The sequence below is a fragment of the Xylocopa sonorina genome, chromosome 10 (assembly GCF_050948175.1).
Source record: "Xylocopa sonorina isolate GNS202 chromosome 10, iyXylSono1_principal, whole genome shotgun sequence".
NCBI lineage: Eukaryota > Metazoa > Arthropoda > Insecta > Hymenoptera > Apidae > Xylocopa > Xylocopa sonorina.
In genome coordinates this window covers 10,452,223-10,473,563 of record NC_135202.1, presented here as the reverse complement: position 1 = coordinate 10,473,563, position 21,341 = coordinate 10,452,223, and the positions used below count along the sequence as shown (strand labels likewise).

Below are 21,341 nucleotides of genomic sequence, written 5' to 3'. Positions count from 1 at the left end.
GTTAAAAGCGAAGGAGACGAATCTCTTCTTTATAAGGGTTAAAAATCTTCTACCCATATGATACATGGTCGATCTCATTCGCAAAAAGCCTTTAAACCAAATTATTCTATTTTATATCTTATTCATGAGGAAATTTGAAACAACAACAATCGTAAATTAAACTTGAATGATAGCAGACAGAGGTATAATACGTTTACCAAGATTCGTACAAGAAAAAGGGATGGATATGAAAAAACCAACTGGATGCGAACATTGAAACTTGCGCGTTATAGTTTGGCGCTTTAGTCGCTTCGCCAATTGTGCACTTAGATACTAGAGATAAGTGCGATTCTACCAGGTTCTACTGATGTCGCAACGATTCAATATAACCTCCGAAAAAAACTAGCAGCGTCCTACTCGAAGTAACTGTCAGTTCACGGTACGTCATCGTAAAGAGATTCGATTAAGGTTATTTCGTGTATTTCTGACTTCTGTTTGTTCGCCAACCGATAAGGTTTGTTATGTGCCATTTAACATTTCATAACTTGATCAGTTCCGATTTATTAAACTGTTTCTCAATTTCAGCGAATCCACGTCTGCGACACATGGCTAGCACATCGCTGCTAGATGGTAAATCATAAAAACTTGAACACGTCGAAGCTAAGGATAAGAATAGTGTCTCAATCGAAGAATTGGAACGGTATTCGCCACGGCTTTCACAGAGATGGTTGGATTGGCGGGCGGGGGAGGTCATCTGTATCCCTCGCCCCCAATGCAACCTAATCCAGAATGTAAGTTTTGTTGATCTTCTTTTCCGTAAATTATATGTAAACTGGAATATTTTGCTGATACAGCTAGTGTAGATCTTTATTATCTATATAAATATTTCTGTATAGTGAGAGAAATGACAGGAATTGCACCTAGTGCACCGACCAGTGCAGATGCCTGTTTGAGCATTGTACATTCTCTCATGTGTCATCGTCAAGGCGGTGAAAGTGAAGGATTCAGTAAAAGAGCCATCGAATCGTTGGTTAAGAAGCTCAAAGTAAATATTATTATTTGGTTGCATTCGTTAAAGACATTCAATTCATGTTTCGTATATATAATATAATTGATATTACTTTAGGAAAAACGAGATGAACTAGATAGCTTAATAACCGCTATTACTACAAATGGAGCTCACCCAAGTAAATGTGTTACGATACAAAGAACTTTGGATGGTAGGCTACAAGTTGCGGGCCGTAAAGGTTTTCCACATGTTATTTACGCACGAATATGGAGATGGCCAGATTTACACAAGAACGAATTGAAACACGTCAAGTACTGCCAATTTGCTTTTGACTTAAAATGTGATTCTGTATGTGTAAATCCATATCACTATGAGAGAGTTGTATCTCCTGGCATAGGTATGTTATGAGACACATGTTTTTTTTATTTCTTTTCATAAAGAGATCATGAGCTTTGATTGATGTCCATTTTCATTGCATCAGTTTCTTTGCAATGCTTCTGTGAATTCATTTGTAGCACCATAAGTGTAAATGATTTATTGTTGTGGCCTTGGTGTATGATGGAATGGGTTGGTTTCCCCGCACAGACCCGTTCTTTACAGACCTATCTGGGCTGACGCTACAATCAGGAGTAGGTGTAGGACCGGGTGGTAGATTGGTCAAAGATGAATATTCGGTTGGTGGTGGAGGAAGTGCAGCAGCTGGTGCAGTAGGATCAGCGATGGATGTTGATGGAGAAATGAACCAAACTATTCAGCATCATCCACCTGCTCAACCCACTTCGTCTAATAATACACAACCATCCCAGCAGACTTTTATACCAGGCCTAGCACCACCTAATCCAAGTAAGTAACAATCTTATTTTTGTTTTGGAAACTTTAATTATCTATTATAAAAATTTTATGTTTCAATGACTAGTATACAGTGAAGTTGTATATGTTTTGTAGTACTTATTAGCAAAATAAGCAAAGCATTAAGCATATTAAAATATTTCACTTTAACATTTCAAATCTTTATATACACTGTTTTTTGTCATTTTATTAGTAAATGTATTTTTGTACATGGAGTGCATTAATTTGTTTAAAAGTAAAGCATGTTTAAGCGATCAAGATCATTAAGAAGAATGTGATATAATAAAGCAGTACATTGAAATATATATGAACAACTTTTTAAGAGCCTTGATATAACTTTTATTTTTTTCTCTGCAAATCTTTTCTTAATATTGCTTTATTCAGGATTACTTTGCATTGCTAGTTTTTATTTCATTTTAGCTTTATTCTTTCTTTTCCCTTTTATTGTTTGGCACAGCTAGTGGTGAGGGTGTGTTCGGCAGTAATGGGGGAGGGAATAACGGTGGTAATCCACACAATAAATTGGATGACAATAATTGTCCCAGACAAACCTGGATTCCTACACCTCATCATCCTACGACACGTAACATTCATCATCGTACGTATATAATACGATGCTTTTTTATATTCTATATTTTCTGTCTACTTTGCCTAGTTAGTTTTGGTTGCTTTGTGCTAATTTCGTTAGGAATTCAATAGTAAATTATTTTCAGAAATACCAGCGAAAGTTTGAGTATAATTGATATTTTATTTTATGTTGCCTTTATTGTGTACGAGTTACATTTGATTTTGCAGCAGTAGTACATCCAATGAGTCACGCCGTAGGTAGCCAACAGCAGTCATTGAGTGCATCTAGTGGAGGCAACGGGACACAGATGTTGAGTCCTTCACAAGGACAAACCACAGAAACATTTTACGGAACGAACACACCTCCTCAGGATCTTAATCAACCGCCTACAGTTGATGCATTAGCAGCATCTTTAGGTACACTATTTTATTTTATCACTATTTAATACTTGTTAAATCTCAAATTGATATTTTTCATAGGCGAAGGTCAAAATTCTCCTGTATCACCTGTACATCTTCATCATCCAAATGGATTTCCAGTAGCTACGGCTGCTTACAATTCAGGAGCACCACAATGGACTGGACCCAATACTCTTACGTATACTCAAAGCATGCAGCCTCCTGATCATAGACATCTTCATCCCACGTCTTATTGTAAGTTAGCGACTATTATATGTATTTCACATACTTACAGTATCATAATTTATATTTTTATTAGGGGGTGGTCATGGAGGTGAAGTAGGTGGTAATATTGGTGGCTTATTATCTACACAACCAGCACCAGAATACTGGTGCTCTGTAGGTTACTTTGAATTAGATACTCAAGTAGGGGAAACGTTTAAAGTAAGCAGTGGTTGTCCCACTGTAACAGTCGATGGTTATGTTGATCCCAGCGGTGGTAATAGATTTTGTTTAGGAGCTTTGAGTAACGTACATAGGACGGAACAAAGCGAAAAAGCACGCCTTCACATAGGTACAATAAATTATATTTCCTCTTTAATTTTTAGTAATAAAGATATTAACATTTATATTATCCCGCATTTGTAGGCAAAGGAGTTGTATTAGATTTAAGGGGGGAAGGAGATGTTTGGTTGAGATGCCAAAGTGAACATAGTGTCTTTGTACAGTCTTACTATTTAGACAGAGAAGCGGGTCGTGCACCTGGCGATGCTGTGCATAAAATTTATCCTTCTGCGTATATTAAAGTCTTTGATTTACGACAATGTCATAAACAAATGAGGGGACAAGCCGCTACTGCCCAAGCTGCAGCCGCGGCACAGGCTGCAGCGGTAGCAGGTCATTTGACACATGGAGCACCAATTACTAAAAGTTAATATAATTTACATTTAATTGTTATAGGCGTTGCATGTGCGTGTTTTATAAAAATATATTTCTTTGATTCAATAATAAATTTACATGACATATAGATCTCAGTGCAGCAGCAGGGATTGGCGTAGATGATCTTCGACGGCTTTGTATTTTACGTTTAAGTTTTGTAAAAGGTTGGGGCCCTGATTATCCTCGACAAAGTATAAAAGAAACACCATGCTGGATAGAAGTATGTATATCTTACTGATAACTGTTTACTATGTATTACATAAAAATTAAACTAGCAATAAATTTGTATATTTGACATAGGTGCACTTACATCGTGCTCTTCAATTGTTGGATGAAGTTTTACATACTATGCCAATAGATGGTCCTCGGGGAATTGAATAATTTTATTTAATTTTAGACAATACACATGTTACAAAAGACATCACATTGCTATGAAAACTCTGCATCAAGTGTGCAAAATGTATAAAATGCATACACATACAATACTGTATAGCACTGTTATAGATTTCGAGGGAAATCGACGAAAACATGTTGATCCAAATGGAAACAGTGTGAAATTTCATGTCCAGAAAAAGAAAAAACATAGAATGGCATTGCTCGAAACCTTTACTGAAATCTTTTTATATATTTTACACACATGATTTACCGCGTCGAAATGAAATGTGTGCCACGGCCTTGCATTACCCGTCAACGTACAAACGTTTTGCAGAGGAGATATTATTTTTCTTTATGGAAAAATTATTTTTTAAGAAGAATGGAATGCGTCTACAAAAAGAAGCGAAGGTAGGGTAAAAGACTTCTATTTTAATAGACAGACATTATCTGTTTTAAGGGGAAAAATACCATTTCCATGGCATGGCCTGGTAAACTCAGCAAAATGCGTGGGTAAAACGTGATACTTTCGGAAACATTAATAGTCATAATCTCGTTTTTTGAGATTAGCTTTGTAAGATAGCATAACCTATATCCTACTTAAAGAACGATGACAAGTTTTAAACACGAATATAACAACGGTAAAAGAATGGATTATATATATATATATATATATATATATATATATATATATATATGTGCACAGTAGGAAGGTTTTCTAAGAATGCAATATACGTCAAGGTACTGTCGGGTAACAGCTTTAGTACGTAAAAATATAATGATAAATATTATATAAGTCATTCTATAAATCTATAGTGTCAAAGAAGCTGTAATATAGAAACAGAAAAAAATTTAATGAGACATGTTTGCATAGTGAAACATTAATGGGAGCAATTGAATATTGAGAAAAGTGTGTATTGCATTAGGAAGGCAATATTTTTATTACACCTATCTCGGTTGTACTGACAGTAGTTTGATACTATATTGTTAGAACAACCTTCTGTATTGTTATCTGTTTTATACTTTACAACCAAAAAGTATCACTACGAGAATACCTGCAGTGTTTGGTTTATGATGATGTTTTATGCCTCCTTCTTTTTTTACTATTATTTTCCTAGTAAGGACATTAATTACTTTGATAGTTAGTATTATTATAATTATTAGTAAAGTTGTTGGTAATGAGACAAAATGGAAACATGTAAAATATGGTTAGATCTTGTACTTAAAAAATGGACAAGGACTGATCATACTTTTATGTAAACTTGAATTCAATTGTCTCTGCTCTCGATCAACCATCAATGTTACTACTATTATCATGTAGTACTTGTTGAATAATTATACTTACTGTTTACCCCAACCATTTTATTATTCTATATTCGTACAAAATATTCTTATATATATATATACATATATATATATATATATATATATATATATATGCTATATTTGATAATATTATCATACAGAGAAAAAGTTGACCAAATTTTATACCTATCCGTACATATATATATTATATATATATGTATGAAGGTATATGTATATGTATGCATATTATTATCTTTTCATTTATTTTAGGCAAAGAGAAATGTTTACTGCTTGTTTTTATTAATTGAGGTACATTATAGTATTCTGAATTTTTGCTTCTTTGTTGTAATTGAGTAGAGATTATTTAGCTGTTTTTGTGTTCATGTTGTCCTTACATTTCTTATATTATACTTAATCAAGATCAGTCTCTCTCATTGATACAAGCGCAGAGTAGAATTTTGTATATATATATAAGCATGTGTATGCGCACTGTATTGCGAGTAAATAATGAGTTATTCTTGATTAAGCAAGTATTGAGTTATTGTGAGATGCTTTGTTCTAATTATGAGAAGTTAAGTACATATATTACCTTGTGTGATAAAAACCAAGGTTGAAAAGAGGTAGTCTATTGACATCATTAAGAAAAAAAGACACATTTTAAAGAATGAGAATAATCGAGATGGAAGAAGAGAAATGTATAGTAGAAATAACAAAGGGATGTGCATTTGTTAATGATCGACGAAATGAAGGATAATGTTATTGACTAAATTTTTATGCAATCTGTATTTTAACTATAAAATACATGAAACATTATTCCCATCATTTTTTTCTAATCTATACCAAGGAGATACGGAGCTCAAATAAATCGAAAAGAATCGTGTTTAAGCACACTTAACGCCAAGTTCGCTTTAGAAACACATGTGCCATCATTTTCATATAATACCGTACACAAAAATAACAAACAGGATTAAGAATTTTTATACATCCTATATTTTTACCAAGCCCGTAAATTGCGAATGCAACACATCTTTAAATTGTGGTGCTTCAGTACGTCCTATACCCATAGATTTTACAAGATCCAGAATAAAAGAATTTGTACATCTAAATTAAGCTAAATTAAATCTATATAAAAACATGGAGATAAATTATAAGAATCAATGCGTTCAAAACTAATTTATAGTATTATCGAATAGAATATGAGATAAGGGGAGAATCGGTGTATGAAACACACGTGCACTTTCAACGCAACCCAAAGCTCAGAAACTTTGCGACGGGAATAATTCTACAAACGTGTTCATATAATGTTTTAACGATGCCTCCGAATAATAGTTTCGTACATATATTAGAACTGGTATCAAAGTGCAATAGCCCTGTCTCATGTCAAAGATACCATAGCAAATAGTTGTAAAAGTAAATAAAATGCCTATGTAACTTACGTTTACGATTGAAGAAATGATAACGATAATTTAAATACAGAATACCTATAATTATTACTGCTTTTTTCACTTTTGTCAGGGTAGTATATAACGTATGACTTGATATTTAAGAATCTTACGAATTTGCTTCATATCATAATCAATGACGAAGCCTATGCATACACTTGTATTGTTTATTTTATACATAATTGTATGAATAACGTTTAAGTCAGATGAAAAAAAAACAAATTGTTATATTCCTTCTATCATTTCTTTGTGCTTATTTATTGGTATTGATTTTACTTCAATTTTAACTGTAACAAACTTTTTTAATATAAGGCTTCGTTGTTAATTACAGATTTTGAAACTCAAAGACTTGTTCTTAAATTATAGGAGCGTATACATAAGCACGTACAATAAATATCAGAATAGAATTATACATTTATCATTGCTATCCATTATTTCAGAAAACTGTAAAATAATAGATTAATAGATTTTTTTACCAGGCTTTACAGCTGAATTAAATGCGAATCATTTTTCATAATTGTATACGTTTATTCATATGTCTCTTGAAATTTTTGTAGAAAGCGGCGATATAATTGTTATCATTTATTTCTTTTAAACAAATTATATATGTTTAAACCAAAGATATTTCGAAGATACGATATGTTACAAATATGTACGAAATGTAAAAGTAATTATTCTTAACAAGTACGTCGCAATACATAATGCAAGTAGAATCACGTATAAACATTTTAAACCATATGTTCAAATACAATTTCATTCAGATTTAGATTTCATGGTGTTGGAGTTACGATATCTCGATGAATACCACAAAAATAAGCATCATACGAATTACAAATTAGTATCTGTGATTATCGTCGGTACAGAAAAATGATCTTATGTAATAATTTTTACTCGCGAAACATTTTTGAGTAACACCGTACGACGATAACGCATAATTATATTGTTTAAAAAAAAAATATTCTGAGCACTTATATGCTCTAAGTATAAGTTGCGACAGTATGGGAAAACAGGCTATGAAATCAGAGATGCGTAGTTAATGCAGTGCCTGCGTACCATATTGTAAAGAACATATGCTTACAGAATTTAAATGGATGTGTTTAAAAACTTTTTGTTATTGTATATTACAGATACATTACATTATACATGATCATTTTCAATAAACATATTCTGTGAATTAGAAAAATAAAACGAGTTGAATTTAATAGGAAGAAAGTAAACATATTATAAATATAGTTAGAAGATCTATTTTTATTAAGGAAAATTGTTTCTTAAAGTACAAGCAATTTATTATACAATACCTATTCTAATCTGTTGCTTTGGAGTATGCAACTTGTTTTGGCTTTTTGTTATAGAACTCGCCATGAATGTCGATTGCAGCATTATGGTCTACAACATTTTCCAATGCCTGTAGAATAGCTTCATCTATATTCTCTGATGTGATAAGTGTTGAGGCCACTTCTTTTGCCTTTTTAATTTCTATATCTACTTGCTCCTGAAGTCTCAAGTCTCTTTCCTTTTTCGCTTGAACCTTGGCAGCAATTTCTTCTTTACGGATTTCCCTTTCTTTGGCTAATCTTTCATCTCTTAATGCAGCTACTCTTAAATTCCAGTTATTGTTTATGTAATTACATATTTCAAAATCTTTTTCTGCTTTTTCTTTTATAATATTCTCATCTAAAGTTATTGCCCTCTGTTTTTCCTGCTCGATAAAAAAAGACCTAAGGCAAACGCATATTATCTTATGTAATTTGAGAATATATTATATCATAGATAATGTTAATAATCACATACTTTAAAGACTTCATTAATGTTCTGTAATTATTGTATAAACGTTTAAGTTCAAGTTTGTCTTCTTCAGGTATAACTGGTCTTGTTGGCACTCTGAATACCTTAGTCTTTGCTGTTGGTAACCAAATTGGTTTCCTTCTCCATCTTACACATTGGATATGTGGCCCATATGATGTTAAGTGATCATAAGCATTTAAATTTCGTACTGTTAATGCATTAACACTAAATGCTATTGGTGTTCGTATCATTGTTGCTAATTCGTTTCCACTGAAATGATAACCTCTTTTTAACAATACTTTAGATTATACAACACTTTACAACATGTATGTATACATTTATCGCAATAATTATCTTCTCATACCTGATTTTAATCGACGTCCAAGCTTTTAATTTTATGTGATTACGAAAAATCAATGCTTTTATAACATTGTCATGCGTATCAATATTATGATCGAAGTTGTTACTAGGTTAGAAATGTGTTATTGTAAGAACATTTATCTGTAGTACCATAATTATCTAGATACTGAACTTTTCAAAAATATATCGCGCGTATACACTAATTTTAACGCGAGTGTGCGATTTAAGAAAGAAAACATATTAAGTTCATTATAATTTTTAAAAAGTAATTTAAAAGCGCTTATTAAATAATACTAAAAAAATTGATTAAGTATAGGGTTAAGATATTACAATAAAATGTAGTAGAAAATATATTTTACGGCGTATGTTTCCAACTTAGAAAACTTGTACATTTTACATGAAGATGTATGCAAGTTTCATATATTTTCAATAGGACAATTTTTCTTTCTAAAGTGTAAAAACGAACGAGACAGTGAAATAATTAGTCCCGTGTTCTGAGGACCTCATTAAGTACAGAGTGAATGCGCCACGACACTTACCTACATCCGCATTATAGCTTTTTTAAAAACAGTTGTGCGGGAGATCTTGGCCTGCCTAGAGGCTACTGTTTATCTGTGCTTCGTATTTAAAATTCTCAGCAGGTATATGCGGTTTTCGATGCGTTTCAATAGAATAATTTCAAATATATTTGACTGTTCGTCTAAACGATAATAGTGGCAAAAAGAAATGTAAGGATACATAATTAGGGAGGCGCGAAATAAGTGTTCAAATTTTGCGAAAGCGAAATTCAAAAAGAAAAATGTATAGCGTTCATATGACACCGGGCAGATCTTCTGACAAGCAAAGTACTTCGAAAAATGTGGATTCCGAAGTAGCTGTGTACAAAAATAGAAGAAAAGAATCAATTCCTGTTAAAGTTTTCAATTATTTAAAAACGCAAATGCAGGCAGAAGGGATTTCAAGTAAGTAGGATTTTTCTTGTAATTATTTCATTGTAACAAATGACTCACTTTCGACATTGTTTGAGAAATGTTAAGTTACAACAATTCATGAATGAAATTTTTCAATTAAGTACTGTTACCATCAAGAAAAAGGTTTCAATATTTTACTAGACATTTACTTTTGTGAAATGCTTGGTATATTTATTTCTTAATAAAATATATAACGATATACACATATATTAATCGAGGATAAGGGAAATAAACGAAAGAAAAATTCGTTGTTTTATTTGTGCTTAATTTCAAATTATAATCCGAAATTAATTTTCTTAATTAATAGTGTCTTTCGAGTTTATTTCTTTTTATCCTCATTTTATACAAAAATTTAATTTTCCTTACATTAGGTATGTATTCGAGATCATAGGAACAATTGCTTTTTTCATTTTTATTTGCCAAATTTGTACCATTATAAGTACAAATTTAAGGAAATCAGAATTCTCTAATTTTCACTGGCCTTTTCAAAGATTATACGTATTTTTTAATAAGTAACATTTGATTTTAATTATTATCGAAAAAATAGGTTTACGTGATTGTTATAACATAATTAATTATCCTTTTCGATAAGATTAAACAAGACAGTCTTCGCAGATCGTGTCTAACTTTGGTTTCTAATCTTAAATATATAAATAGTATGTAATTATTTTCTTTTAAATTACATAATATCAGTGTTTCTGTATTCTTCCTCTTTGCAACAGAGACAGATACAATTTCTTGTACTATTGTAGTTGTATAAATTTTTGTTTACTGTATTTGATTTTTGGAAAGTTCGTCTACTTGACTAACTAATGGTTCCGTATTTATCGTGGAAAATAAGCAATCTGTAACCTCAACGTTTAAATCTTCGCACATATTTTCATCTCTTTCTGTTACTGCTTCGTAATTTGTATAATTGTGCGTCCAAACATCGGAAATTGAATCATCATTTTCCGCGACTGAGTCTCTTAAATTTGAATTATTATTTGATATAGGCGTGTGTTGTACACGCGACTGTTCTTCTATAACTTGCCCGATTTTCGTTTGTAAATTAGCCATTCGCATCCCGCACGAAGTATCATTGTAGAGTAGCCAATATGGAGAAAATGAATGTTGTCTATATTCTGCAACAAACCTTTCCTTTTGAGAGCAAGTTATGTTTGTTGAGACCGGTGTGTGAGTAACAATAGGGGCTATGTAACAATATACACAAGATGTTTGATCTATCTTTGATAAATCTATACGCTTGTTACTAATGAAATTCAATATATTCTCCAGAATAGAATCTGTAGGAATTCTTTTAGGCCAAAATGGATCTAGTATTCCTAAAAATATTAAATATGCAGCATTATACTTTTTCACAGTAAATTAAGAGTAATTACTACATACATACCACTTGTTTGTACCTTTTCTGTTATACTAAGAACATTTCTGTGAACATTGGATTCAATTTGTTCAGATTGTTCAAGATGTTCAGATAGTGGAATATTTCCCTGGTTATTATGCGAATAAGAGTACTGATATGTTATATCAGAATTGTAGTGACTATTGTTAGTCAATGTCTGTGATACATTAGAAGTGTACGCATCTTGATGTGTATTTGCATTTGAATAAGCATGTGTATTTTGCAAGTACTCTCCAGTAGTTTCTGTACTGCATTTAATCAGATGTTGTAAATAGTATGTATTAGTACAGTCAGACTGAACATTAGGAATTACATTTGTTTCATAATACTGATTTTCTTCTGATGGATTTAAATTTAATAGATTTTGATTTGAATTGTAAGGATGTACAGAGTCTGTCATTTTATAATGATAAGTTAAACTTTCCTCATTTATAGGCTTATTTAAACTATTAGATCCTATGTTATCATAATACATAGCCTGAAGTATCTTTGATGGCTGAACATCTGTTGCACAGTTGTTATCCGTTGCATCCATAACACTAGTAATAGTCCAAGTGTCATAATCTTGATGCGTATCAATATTTGTGTTAGGGCATCTATATTGATTAAGATTATCATTTGTCGCAACATTTGAAATTTGTTCACTAATTTTCTCAACACTTTTTCCACAATTTGATTCATTTAAAAAGTATTGCCCCTTTATACCACTCAGAAGTCCATAGCACTCTGTATTGGTTTCCAAATTTTCCTCATTATCTGATTCTGCGGTTAAAGTATCTGAATTATCTAATATATTATTGGACTGATATTGTTCCATTGTCCAAAACCGGTAACTACCAAATACTGGACTAGCTATTTCCCCCAAATTTGCACCAACTGGTGCTTGCAACATTTTTTTCAAAAGTGTGGCCCCTTGCTTGTTGTTATTTGTGTCTTCTAATGTTTGGTATTCAATATTATCATGTGGTTGATATGCAAATGAATCTGCACTGTTAACAGCAATTATATTAGACTTTGCATAATTGGTAACATCTAAAGGATCTTTCTGCACATCAGATGCAACTGTTGTTGTTCTTAAATCCACTATAGTAGAATCCTGTACCTCATTGTTGTTTGCATCATATGTTTGAAATTCACTTTGTATTCTCTTCAATAAATATTGCTTAAACTCTTCATAATTAGGAATTCTATTATCATCATCTCTGCTTGCTATTTCTTCTTCTGCACCAACCTAAGTATGCAATACTTATTTTATTTAAGGTATACTAAATTATAATATAAATGTAAATTTTCCAATAAGATTGATCGATGATCGATCTACAAAAGTTATTCATACTCGATACAATACGTTGTCTCGAGCGTTATCGATTAACGTTTGAGACGAACTGAAGATTTCGTACTGTAATTCGCGAATTTCTTTTAACATTAGTGACACGCGTTGTAGTGGCAAAATCAAATGAAAATCGACTCACCCATTGATAAGGTGGTTGTTGCTGCGGGCAATAATAATCATCAGCCATAACGTAATCAGGACTGTCCAATGGTGTGGAGGTTAACCCAAATTTTCCAACTTTGATCTTTCTCACTTTCCTCTTACGATTTTGCTTAAGATCTTGTAATAGCCTCCCAACTTCGTTCTCATTTCCGCCTTTTGCGGCTTGCAACACTTTAATTAGTAATTTCTTCTACGGTCAGAAATTGTGATCGATCGTTGAAAAATCAATACATTATGTCGCCTCAGGAAGAAAATCGAGAAGCGAAATCTAGTTCATATACTTGTTGCGCAAATATCTAACGATAGATGAATTACCTTTATGTTACCTGGTACTCGATACCGAAGGGCCAAGGCTTGTAATTCTTTGTACGATAAACTTGAAATATCGTTGCTGTTCATTTTCAAACACGAAACCACTTATCCACAATCCTACCCTCGGCCCTTGTACATTTCTGGTATGGCCGGTAGAAAAATTCGTCTGCTAACCGAATTACGCGGTTGCTTTTAACTTAAAAAAACTATTTAATTCATACTTCCATCGAAAATTAATTTCACGCGTAAATTATCCCCGTCCTTTTATTAAACTCATTTCGAGGAAAATTATCCTCATCTAATAGGTATACATTTTTTAAACATTCAATTTTTTAATATGTACATTTTGTAGTTAAATAATTTGTATAGAATTGATTTAACATTGTGACTTTTTCTTGTAAAAAATAGGTGATGGAAAGAAAGAAGAATCATGATCATATAAGGATGTTTCCTTTATTCATTTTTGTCCATATGATGTACGATGCTCCTTTATCAGTGGAACAGATGTTATCGATGATAAATGCTATTATCCTGCCATCTGTAAATGATGTAATTACAACTCGATTTCATCGATCGATAATATTGTCCTTCTCATCGGTGATGAGACCTAATCGGGGTAGTTTCCAAGTTTTCATAAACTTATAGCATATTCGTTAATTTACATAGTTATTGACAGTGTTTAATATACTTTTCTGTTGTATTTTTTAGTTATCAACATAAATGAAGCGATTGATCAACATTTAGAGTCGTTTCCTCTAGGCTTTTGGCTCGGTTCCATAAGCTTGCCGGGATTTATAATATTGAAACGTATGATGCATTAAATATTATTTATTATCTCTTTTGCTTAAAGCGATAAACGATCTCGTTATATTTATCACAAGAAGAAATAATCATACTTGTGACATAGTGGAACAGCTGTATGCTTCGTGGAAACGGTGCTCATGTTCAGTAGAAAAGTTGTTTATAGTCAGACGCGCCTCGTACTACTTGTTTCCTACAGATTTACGTACGCACGAAGTATCGAGGTCAAACGTATTGCATATCGCAAATAAATCGTAAAGAAATCATGCCTTTTGTAGTTGCAGATCCCTCTTCAAAGTTTTTACTACAAAATAACGAAGAAAAGTAACTCAGAGATATATTATCGATAAGCAATCGAGTTACTTTCGCCTGATCTTTGTTCCAAGTGGAATAGCCAATTTGCTCTTCCAGGATATGTTCAAGCAACTTTACTCCTTTAACGTATGGTAATCGAATTAAATAATTCATTTGGTAAATTAATAGCACTCTTCGAAGTAATCGCCTACGTATGCAAACGGAATTGCAACACAATTATATGCATTATTCTCGTTTCCAAGGGAGTTTCTCGATGAAAGAGAGGTCGGATGAAGCTGCGGTTGCGGTAAAATAAGCACCGATAACGAGCCGAGTGATCATCATTTATTGAGATAATGCCCGTTAAACGGGCGGAGATGTTTGTTGTACGTATGTCTGAAAAAAGAGTCTGGACTTGCGCGGGAGCGAACATACTCGGTGCTTTTGCGTGGCAGGCTGTTTAGTGCATCAGCGCGAGGGCCGCGCACGTCGTTACCGAGTTCTGTGGCTGAGTTACGTTAGTCCGTCGTGGGGCATCGATCGGTGAATTAGAGACGTGCACGCGTCGATCGGCCCATTTCGTCCATGGGAAGAACGACCATCCACGAAGAGCCAGGGAAACGGAAGGGAAAAGAAGAGGCGAGAAAGAGAGAAGAAGAGAGAACGGAAGAAAGGATCGTCACCGCCCAGTGTCAGGTTCGATAATCGTTAGAGGGGAATCGGAAAAGATCGTTAGATCGATCGTTTCGAAGCGGCGACTTGGAGGTATCGCGTTCGGTGCGTCGGATCGCTGGCAGCGATCAGGTTCGCTGGTGAATCGACGGCGAATCGGTGTCGAAGGCGGCCAATGAAGGCACGTAAGAGCCGCGAGAAAAGTAAGTTCATCAAACATACAGAGCCGACTGTAGTGCCGCTCGAGTTTCCTCTCCAGTAATCGGTGCAGGCCAGTCGTTACGCCGTGGAAAGAGATCCTCCTTGAGACGAAGGGATCGACACAGCCCAGGCCCGAACGATCTCCCCCTTTATCGCGATACCGTTCGTTGCGGTGTGTCAGTGCTAACAGCTGCCAAAGATGCAACGGCAAGGTGCGAGGCTCGCTCGAGAGAGAAAAAACGCTAACAATTCTTCCGCCCTCTTGTTTGCCCCGTTGACGACTACTCCTTTCAGAGATAGCATCCTGGAATACATTTAGTTGGTCCGCTAGGGAACCGACCGATGCGACCACTGCTCTATACAAGTACTTACTTCTCTAGACCGCGCTTCTAGTCTTTCTCTCGCCATTTCTCTCTTTCTCTCACTCTCTCTTTCTCTCCCGCTCGATCTCTCTCTAACGATAAGTAATTACGTACCTAGCTATCGATGTACACGCGGATGGCTCGGATGTCGCGCGTTTTTAATTGACAAATGCTTCGAAAGCGGAATCGCAAAGTGGGGTGTGGATACGGGGTAGGAGCTCTCTCGTTGCTATGGTGACCCCGGATGCCCGGGACCGAGCTGCTAGTGGAGTTACACTGTACAGATCATGTACGCCTATAGAAGCTCGGTTGAAAAGCGCACGGCTGCGTTTTAGACGATTCTCGACCGAAAAAAAAAGATTACGGTGCGAACTACTATTACTCTTTCGAAACCTATCTTCGTTTACTCGTTAACGTATCCTTCTAGTCAAGTAGAAAAGCAACTCGTAGAATGCGAACTTTTATTCTGTATCGATTCTTCGGCTAGCTTTATCTGTCTTTTTTTCTTGTTTTTCGGTCTTTCGTAACATTTTTCTCTGAATTCATATTCGTTTGTATCTTACACTCTGTTTCGTGATCGTAATTTTAGCAGCGATCAATGGGAAGCTTCTACCTTAGTCGCAAACAAGCCCGATGGTATTTCACTTCTGAATACGAGTTGAACATTTTCCCTTTCTCTCCCATGATTCTGCAGTTCGCTGCATCGGAGATTGTAAAGAAAACGACGTTGGAACAGAGCACGATATCGCAGAACGTATCTGTGATTGCCGATTTCCAAACTTCGCGTTTCCCTATCCCCTATCCCGCGACAATTTTGTTAGAGGCGTCGATCGAACGGTTCGCTCGGTCGTTTTTAACTATTAATACTCGATGGAAGCATGTATAAAAAGGGAATAAGTGCATGACAGTCAGACACGCGCGAATTCGTCTAAATTCGGACAAGCTATTCGATGTCTTTCATTGCGTTGGCACGCTTCGAAGGAACGCGGAGCATTTGCAATTTCATTGATCGATGCGGTGATTGAAGAGCAACTTGTGGAATTCGCAACTGTCGAACGATAAGCAAACGCGCGGCAATATACCACGATCGTCACAGTAGACACGGTATTTCCGTAAATAGCTGGTACATAGTTTTCGTGTATTTACTGCCTGTAGAGGTGTACGATCTTTTGTAGAGCATAGTTTGGTAGAAATGTCGTTAGGTACTCCTTTGAATTAGGTGCATCTGTTAGAGTTAGAAACTATTGTAACTTTTTAGAGCTCGATTCCCACACCCACCCCTCTGTACAGTCTAGCGTTGGGTCACGCTTTCGTTTGATCTCGAATCTTATTTTCGACGATGGTAATTGTATTAATAGCGGCCCGTGTTAATGAGTATCGATTTTATGTTGCGCCTCCGTCAATATGAAACTTGTCTAGACGGCTATGTCGCCGTCGCAGCGAATATTTTCATCCACTGAGCAAGATGAATCGGTAATTAAATTCCTACATACCCATCAACGAAAGCGATTGCTCGATGCTGCCAAACAAATTGGTCTGGCAAGCTTAACAACTCTTCGAGTCGGAGAAATATCTTTCGAACCACCCCGGAACCTACTTGACAATAACTCTCCGCCTCTACTTTGCTCACCCAACGCATCCTTCCATCGTCGAGGAACGAAGAAAATGATGGAATCGTGCGACTCTAGCCTGTTTCTATCTACCCGAGATCTCTTCCCAAGTAAAACACTGTCTTCGTTGAAGCCAGTCTGGTAGCAACGGCAATGAACGATGCCGGCTGAGCATTTCGTATGAAGGACCATAATGTTTTACCTGGGGCGAAATTTATTCCATTGTGTTTTCTTGTTTCACGAGTCCTCCGCCTGCAAGTCTGTGCACCTGTACATATCCAGGTATTCTGTCCGTCTTTGGCAATGCCCGCACTGTCTGTCCTATAGAAAAACCCCCGTGTTTGCCGGCGGGAGCGTAGGCAGGTTGCCTGGTGGAATCTCGGGCACCCGGCGTATCTCTTCCCCGTGTAAACGCGTACGTGAGCTCGTTGCACCCTGTCTCGTAAGTAGATTCGCCGCCCAGTCTCCTCTCCCGTCTGCTCGTGAGAGAGGAGTAACGGCGTCCCTCCCTTAAGCCTGACGTAGAGGAAGAAGCACTTTGATCGAAAGGTGAGAGGGGAGTATCTCGAACGCGTGGTACAGTCTTAGGAGCGAACCGCCTGTTGGCAAACTTGCAGAGAGCGAGCTTGAAGAACTCGGGGGCGTTTTAGGGGGTTCCACGGCCGGCGCCCTTGCCCTTGGCGGCAGGCACAAGCCGGAGGAGCTTTCCACCTTGGCAGCGAACACCAGGTTCTCCAGGAAGGAGATACAGCTTATCTATCGTGGATTCAAGCAGGAATGTCCGACAGGACTCGTCGACGAGGAAGCGTTCAAGCAGATTTTCTCACAGTTCTTTCCGCAGGGAGGTGAGTGACGAAACGATGGCATATCAGACCGAAAAGTAACACTGTCGAATGTTTCAGATGCCAGCCAATACGCTCATTACGTCTTCAACACCATGAAGAGGAAACCGTCCGGAAAGATAAGCTTCGAAGTGAGGATCTACTTAGAGAAACGTGCACGTCGATCTCGAAAAGGTTTTGGTACGGTTTTATAGGCGCATTGCGATTTTTTTATTGTGCACAGGAATTCCTGACCATCTTGTCGAAGGTATCCAGAGGATCGGTAGAGGAAAAACTTCAGTGGATATTTGGACTTTACGACCTGGACGGGGATGGATTAATCAGTAAAGAGGAAATGATGGACGTAGTCGGTTCCATTTACGAAATGTTGGGTCGTTACACGCAGCCACAAATAGTCGAGCCTCATTTGGCTGCTCGAGAACACGTCGATCGTATTTTTCACGTGAGTAAACGCGATGGATTCTGCATCGGTGGTCCGTTAACAAGCGATTCCAACTTTTATCGTGGATAAGTAATCCATTTAATACGTGTAAGGGATCGTATACAAATGGAAATTATTTAATCCCCAGCTAATGGACGCGAACAAAGACGGCGTGGTGACGATCGAGGAGTTAGTACAATGGTGCTCCAAGGATGAGCAGCTCTTGCGAAGTCTCGACACTCTAGACACTGTCTTATGAGATCTCTACGATTATTTTTTAACCCTCGTTCAACTTCCAAGAGTCATGACTCCTTTAAAAATTGTAATACGACGTTCGAACAAGTTCTGTGCGTAGTCTTCGAAATTTCGATCCTTAATCCCGCACGACGTCGAAGCGAAGGAATTGAGTTGTAATGAAAACTACTATTGGGACTCATCGAACGTTCCCTGTAAATATGTACTTACCCTTTTACCTACCCAGTCTTTCAAGCGTGCTGACGAAGCACGATGAAATTATCAGTATTATTGAATCTCTAAAAAAAATAATTTCTTCTCGCATTGTGCAAGAGTAAAAATGTTTATAATGATTGTTCTAATGCAATGAGAAGGCAGGAGACGAAGTGTACTTCAAAGATGTAATTGCATCGTCAGGAACTCTCGATATTACCTCGATGATCCAAGTATATCGTTTATTGGTATTGAAATTTTGGATGGTACGAGTTTTAATATTTCAGACTGAACTGTCGAGTCAGCGTATAGCACAGAATTGTTAGCTAAGATCAATGCGACGGGAACAAATCAGTCTCTAGACTCGCCAAAGTGGACACTGAATTCCGTATTCGAACACAAACTTGCACATTACGATAAAAAATCAATTTTACGAATTTTATCGAATTACGCTATAGCGTTTCTTCATTCGATTCGATATTTCTTGACTTCTATACTCCTTCTAACTCTAACTTTCCCTCTATTTTTTCGCGAGTCGAGAAAAACTCGACGCTTGCCCTTTTTTAAAGAACGAAGTGTACGCGCAACTCGATGCTGACCACGGTTGTGACGATCGAGTGAAGAGTAAGAGAAGTATTTTCAAGGAGCTTCAATTATTGTCCATCGTCCGGGTCGTCTTCATATCTTGTTATCTTTACAGAGAGTTTAACTATAAGGGCTGATTAAAGATTTATCCGTACCCTTTAACATTAATTATCGCGTCTACTAGCTTACAGGTAGTAAAACGTTCAAGTAAAGGAATTGGGGTAGAGAAAAGTCAGAGTTTATTCAGAGTTTATTCAAACTACTTAGATCAAGGCATATGCGAATCACGTTCGACAATCGTTTTAATCTTACTTCTCATACAAACTAGTGTAGACGCTTTCTTCGATCTTGCTGTATAATTCCTGAATAATTCCAAAGATTACATTCCATTTTAAGAAAGGGTGAAGGAAATTTAAAGTTCAAATCGATAAATGCTTATAGAGATTACGTGAAGTTTCAAGGCATTCGCATATGTCCATTTTATAGATCATAGACTTAACGATACTTCCAGAGACCCATGTACGATGGAGAATGTAGTTGGTAACCCAGTTATAGCGTATCGTAGTACCCTCGACCAATTAAGAGAAACGTGATCCTCTAAGATCAACATCTCGTGTGATTCTCTCGTACCTTACTATATACTTATGATTATTATTATCGTATAAAAAGAGTATGGTTATTAACACGATTACTACTACTACTAATCTTGTAGCACCTGTCGTTAATTAAATGGGGACAAAATAATAGGCACAGGTGGAACCTCTTAGTGTATACTCGAGATATTCTAAACCAATATCTTACGCGTACAAATCTCATCGAATTTGTTGAATTTCTCAAGTTTATTAAAATATCTATATTATATTCGAAGATACGTGAAACAAGCAGGTTCTCACGTGAATGCAAAAAGATCGCAATTAATCGTTTATATGTTCGATTATCTGGTGATGTGCAATCCAGAACAGCATATAAATAGAGATTTGTTACAGAAATTCCAATTAAGGAATTGATTTTTTAAATGATTGATAAATTATTTATGCATAAATTGGTACGACTTTTGTACCTTCGCCATTTATTTTATAAATTATCTTATATTATCGTAACATTTATGAGATACTGATCTTAATAATTTTTATTTAGAATAGATTGGGGTGTAAGAAAAAAAAATTTGCATTTCATAACACTAAATTTTATTTACTTTTTATTCATTATACAGAGTATATCACATAATTAACTCTTAAAGTAAGATCGGTACTAAAATAATTTCGCTTTTAATTAATATCATAAAATGTACATGGAAATAAAAATACTTATAATTATAAAGTACAATAATATCCTTATACTGTGAAGCCTATAACATTTTATTTTATGTACACAACCTTACATTTTACTGATAGTTCTTGATTCTTACAAAATTAAGGCGCAATTAAAATCATACTGTAATGTATTATAACATCCTCAGCAAACCAAGTGAAGTAACGAGAAGGACGCAACCATCGCACCAGTAGCCTCCGTCATCCTCCACCATGGGACCAGCAGTCTCCAAGATCCCTCCACTCCCCAGCCCACAGGACCGGGAACCTCCTCGGAATCTCCCCACCTCCACCCCTCAGGATAAGCACCTCCTCAAGGTCCCCCCACCCCCCACCCCAGAGGACCGGGAACCTCCTCAAGATCCCCCACCCCGCACCCTACAGGACCAGGAACTTCCGCGGGGTCCTCCCATCCCCACATCACAGAAACCACTTCAAGATACCTCCACTACCGATGTAGGTTCGTCAACCTCCGCGTCCAAGAGGCAACTGAGATTGTCCCTGAAAGCAGGCTACTTATTTCATGACCTTAATTCACCTGTGTAAAGTCGCGAGTTCATTGCTCGTTACTTCACTTGTTACTACATGCATTTTCATACTATAATGA

The 21,341-nt window shown here is 35.9% G+C and overlaps 4 protein-coding genes across 17 annotated transcripts; 2 read left to right on the top strand and 2 right to left on the bottom strand.

Moving 5' to 3' along the window:
* The first annotated feature begins 294 nt into the window (after positions 1–294).
* Positions 295–5,517, top strand: Med (Smad/Smad4 homolog Medea). 6 transcript variants are annotated; one of them, XM_076903648.1, is made up of 12 exons: positions 295–418; positions 565–770; positions 876–1,024; positions 1,106–1,385; positions 1,574–1,831; positions 2,295–2,435; positions 2,633–2,821; positions 2,885–3,058; positions 3,123–3,377; positions 3,452–3,733; positions 3,832–3,962; positions 4,043–5,517. In XM_076903648.1, exons 2-12 carry the CDS (start codon positions 704–706, stop codon positions 4,121–4,123), a joined length of 2,007 nt encoding a protein of 668 aa, XP_076759763.1. In that variant the 5' UTR covers positions 295–418; positions 565–703; the 3' UTR covers positions 4,124–5,517. The 6 variants fall into 6 exon arrangements, with proteins under 6 accessions (XP_076759763.1, XP_076759765.1, XP_076759766.1 ...); XM_076903650.1 differs by having other exon boundaries at positions 339–493; positions 1,589–1,831; XM_076903651.1 differs by having other exon boundaries at positions 339–493; positions 2,663–2,821.
* Positions 5,518–8,095: 2,578 nt separating this feature from the next.
* On the bottom strand, positions 8,096–9,269 carry Mrps26 (mitochondrial ribosomal protein S26). Of its 2 annotated transcripts, none has more exons than XM_076903646.1 (3): positions 9,011–9,269; positions 8,653–8,931; positions 8,096–8,579 (listed from the first exon to the last, which is right to left on the bottom strand). In XM_076903646.1, exons 2-3 carry the CDS (start codon positions 8,895–8,897, stop codon positions 8,165–8,167), a joined length of 660 nt encoding a protein of 219 aa, XP_076759761.1. In that variant the 5' UTR covers positions 8,898–8,931; positions 9,011–9,269; the 3' UTR covers positions 8,096–8,164. The 2 variants fall into 2 exon arrangements, with proteins under 2 accessions (XP_076759761.1, XP_076759760.1); XM_076903645.1 differs by having other exon boundaries at positions 8,653–8,916; positions 9,011–9,267.
* Positions 9,270–9,763: 494 nt separating this feature from the next.
* LOC143428428 (A-type potassium channel modulatory protein KCNIP2) lies at positions 9,764–20,696 on the top strand. 8 transcript variants are annotated; one of them, XM_076903272.1, is made up of 6 exons: positions 14,491–15,159; positions 15,233–15,521; positions 17,747–17,974; positions 18,032–18,102; positions 18,195–18,413; positions 18,541–20,694. In XM_076903272.1, the coding sequence occupies exons 2-6, from the start codon at positions 15,500–15,502 to the stop codon at positions 18,649–18,651; spliced, it is 651 nt and encodes a 216-aa protein (XP_076759387.1). In that variant the 5' UTR covers positions 14,491–15,159; positions 15,233–15,499; the 3' UTR covers positions 18,652–20,694. The 8 variants fall into 8 exon arrangements, with proteins under 8 accessions (XP_076759381.1, XP_076759380.1, XP_076759387.1 ...); XM_076903271.1 differs by having other exon boundaries at positions 15,228–15,521; XM_076903270.1 differs by having other exon boundaries at positions 15,216–15,521.
* On the bottom strand, positions 10,617–13,314 carry LOC143427934 (uncharacterized). Its single transcript, XM_076902455.1, has 4 exons — positions 13,193–13,314; positions 12,855–13,067; positions 11,371–12,613; positions 10,617–11,302 (listed from the first exon to the last, which is right to left on the bottom strand). Exons 1-4 carry the CDS (start codon positions 13,274–13,276, stop codon positions 10,746–10,748), a joined length of 2,097 nt encoding a protein of 698 aa, XP_076758570.1. The 5' UTR covers positions 13,277–13,314; the 3' UTR covers positions 10,617–10,745.
* Positions 20,697–21,341: the final 645 nt, after the last annotated feature.